General features: G+C 43.9%; 1 protein-coding gene across 1 annotated transcript; it reads left to right on the top strand.

Moving 5' to 3' along the window:
• Window positions 1-1,435: 1,435 nt before the first annotated feature.
• Window positions 1,436-2,707, top strand: LOC109464380 (adenosine receptor A2b-like). The gene has a single exon (XM_019761328.1). It carries the CDS (start codon window positions 1,436-1,438, stop codon window positions 2,705-2,707), a length of 1,272 nt encoding a protein of 423 aa, XP_019616887.1.
• Window positions 2,708-3,735: the final 1,028 nt, after the last annotated feature.

The following is a 3,735-nucleotide window of genomic DNA, read 5'->3' as shown; positions in this document are numbered from 1 at the left end:
TGTGGTGACGGGAGGGGTCGGTGCACTACAGNTACCAGCTGCACGGCACAGATCACTTAGACACAGATCCACAGTAGTTAGTACCTATATGGTTTTATGTTCTATGAGTATGAGCTTCTGATGAAGTTATACTAGTATGATGATGAAAAAAGAAATACCCCTGCCAAGATGACAAAACCTACATCAGCTAATATTCACATTTCTTGATACTCTCGGTAATGGGTTGGTGCATTTGAGAAACATTGTCGATTTGCTTGTTTACAGTGAGGTTGATTGATAATTGATTTTTTTCATTTCTTCTGAAGGTATAAATACCTTAGACATGCTCGGTTACTTATTTTGTTACCTGCGTCAACATTACGATCCAACCTCAGATAAACATTTCATTGTCAATCTCCTGGTCTCCTGGTCATGACTGGTCTGAACGTCTTGTGAGGGAAAGGATGTACGTAGAAGAGTTCAACAGTTACATCATTGCCCTTACCTTTAAAGGGAGAACTAGAAGGAATGTTCATACATGTTGTGCATTGTAAGTTATTGTGGAACACGCACTTTGTTAAAAATAGTGAGGGCCCGTCATTATACAGAACGCTACTACATTATAACAATACTCAGCATCAAGGATAAAGGTGTTTAAATAGAGTTCAGTACCAAGGACAGGTGTATTTTGTCTTTGAAAAGAGTTCAGCACCAAGGGCAGGTCTTGTTTTTGGTGTTCGAATAGAGTTCAGTACCAAGGACAGGTGTGCTTTCGGTGTTCGAAGGACGGGCGTGTTTTGTGTTTAAAAAGAGTTCAGCACTAAGGACAGGTGTGCTTGTTTTTTGTTCTGTATGTGGATGGTATTCACTATGGTTGCAACCTTTTTTCGTTGACTCCTGGACTAAAATTGATACGTTGATGTCATTAATCCTTGTAATTTGCTATTGTAATAGAGGTTTTGATGTTCCAAATGAGTTACTGATTGGACATCATCCGATTGTTATACAAGCCTTGGAGATACAAACACTTGATTTGTGTCTGCGCGGTAGTTAATAGGAGTGTTGATTTCGATCTTAAAGAAGTTTTCATCTGAAGACATTGCTACCCTGTGATTCGATGCGTTTGTTGTGTGATTGTGGATGTGAATAAACTTCATTAAAACGTCCGCCAGATGGGTGGAATGTTAATAAAAGCATGTTATTGTTCGACAACAGGCGTTGTCGTGTGGTTTGACATTTTTATCCTCAAGTAATGGTTGCCGTGGCGGCTAGTGGCGAAACTGTGGTAACGCTGACGTAACGACCAAATATAGTCTTCAGTCCTGAACAAGTTGGCATGCGCGGCCAACAGATTGTCAGAGAGGCAGTCATCTAGTTATCTACGGAGAAGGTGGAAAGCCCCAAGTCACCGTTTCTTGCGATAGGCGACATACTTGTCTTCAGTGAGCATCGCAAAATGAACGGCAGCGCGGAGAACCTCACCGGAGGAAACTCCACAGTGTTCGAGATCGAGAACTTCTGGTCCTGTTTCCTCCGGTACATGGCAAATAAGACCGAGTACGACATGGCAGTATCTGCGTGTTCTCATCTCCCCTTTCCGGTTCTGGACCTGAACAAGAAAGTCGGGATCGCCTCCGCCGCTGTCGGGACAGTCGCTCTCCTCATGAACGTCGTGGTTTTGTCCGGAGTGCTGAAAAGCCATCGCCGATCTAAACCCATGTACATGTTCGTGGCCAACCTGGCTACGGCGGACTGCGTGGCGGGTGTCTTTTCTTTCTTCTTCTGCGCATGTTTCCAGTTGGAACTGTCTGACCCATGGACAATATTGGGTTTACTCTGTACCTACTTTTTAGTGTTGGTCTTGTCAGCAGTTGGCGTGGTCCTCCTGTCCTTGGACCGTTATCTGGCCATCCTGCACCCAATATTCTACCAGACCCGCATGTCTGGGCGACACGTTGCCGTGAGTTTGGGGATCGCGTGGCCAGCTTGTGTGCTTGTCTGCTTGTCTCCTCTCATGGGCTGGAATTGCTTCACTACGAACAAAGAGACTTGCATAAAGAACCTGCCCGTAAGCTACCTAATTCTATTTAACACCACCTTGTTGATAGCCGTAGTCATAGTGGTCTTTGTCAACATCAGAATCTTCATCGAACTGAAGCAGCGCTTCTCCAGACTGGGACCCCCAGAGAACCCTCCGGACAATCTCAACCCTGAAGGCCAACAAACCGCGGCCATACAATACCAGCAACTCCAACAAATCTGGATGATGCAAGTGACAGTTGTCATCATTGCAGCAGTGTTCATCATCTTAACGCTGCCGATTTGCTTCGGAGTTGTACAGCAGTTTGTTTGCTTCGCAAGAGAAGACTGTGAGATAGAGGCAAGGCCATACTGGGGGTTGCTTATCGCGCTCTGCAATTCGGTGGTCAACCCGACCATCTACGCACTCAGGAGCAAGAAGACCCGGCGACTCGCCAACACCGTTCGTGAAAAGTTGGGGTGTCCGTCGACACAAGCGATAAATGTTCAAATCGTTAACGTTGGAGACGCGCAAGCAATGGACATTGTTGCTGGACGGAATACGGACAATCCGACTGACCAGCCGCCCAAATGGGCAGTCAGTCGAAGAGCGGCAGAGAATCCCAGAAAGGCACCGAGCTCCAGCCGTCTAGATGTGTCCTTCGTAGCCTCGCCAAGGCCAGGGAATATGCCTGATGTTGCAATTTAACCCAAGCAGCAGGGAAGACACCGACTGAGCAATGTGAGTCATCGATCAGGTCTCAAAACTGAAGGGGACAGTAGTACTGAGAGGTAACATTTCTGTATGAAGTTTATTGAAATCCATAATTTTCTTCAGTAGAAACTATTCGCCCTTTGCTCTGTCACTTATAATCAAACTCGCCAACTGCTTATATCATATTGAGGACAATTAATATCAGTATGGAAGAGAAAATTATTATTTTGTTGGATAGATTTGGATACAAACTGCTTCATACCTTAAATGACAGGGAAACAGATAACACCCCAGTAGGTGGATGGAATGTTTGTATTCTGTTTGGACATTCAATAGCGGCGTCTTCGCCTTTCATTGGGGTTCTATAGAAATGAAAAGCGCACGGTAAATTGTAATTAAAAGGCATGGGGTACTTGGTATGAGGACTGGAGTATTCTATAAGTAGATTAATTTGAGTCATGCTATTGTTGGACAGCACAGCATTCTCGTATGAATTATCATTTTAATGATGTATATCAAAAGCATATCTTCAAGTGATGGTTGTCATGGGGGGAGCTGTGGTAACACTGACGTAACGACCAAATATAGTTTTCAGTGCCGAACAAGTTGGCATGCGCACCCGACAGATGGGCCGTCGGAGGTAGTCAGAACAGCTATCTACAGGAAAAGGTGTCAATCTGAGTTTCTTACATTAGGCAACATACTTGTCTTCAGAAAGCCTCGCAAACACTGGCATATTGGGGAAAATATTGAGTAGGTCATATATAAGGAGAATTGATTTTGTTCTCAGATTGTTGTAAAATTAACGTTAAGTGTACTGTACAGTCAATCTCATGGGTCATGTGATTCTATGTACTTTTTGCATATATCATTTGAGTATTGACATTTTGACAAGTGACGTAGCTATGGATAACTATGCAGGTTTGTTCTGTGCTGCATTGTTACAATTTTGAATGTAGTCTACATGGAGTTATACATATGTATATATAATCTACTGTGTCATGTACATGAAGTAACACACA

The sequence above is a fragment of the Branchiostoma belcheri genome, unplaced genomic scaffold (assembly GCF_001625305.1).
Source record: "Branchiostoma belcheri isolate BF01 breed outbred unplaced genomic scaffold, Haploidv18h27 scaffold138, whole genome shotgun sequence".
NCBI classification, from domain to species: domain Eukaryota; kingdom Metazoa; phylum Chordata; class Leptocardii; order Amphioxiformes; family Branchiostomatidae; genus Branchiostoma; species Branchiostoma belcheri.
The sequence above is the reverse complement of the archived record's forward strand: the minus strand, read 5'-3'. Positions and strand labels throughout refer to the sequence as shown.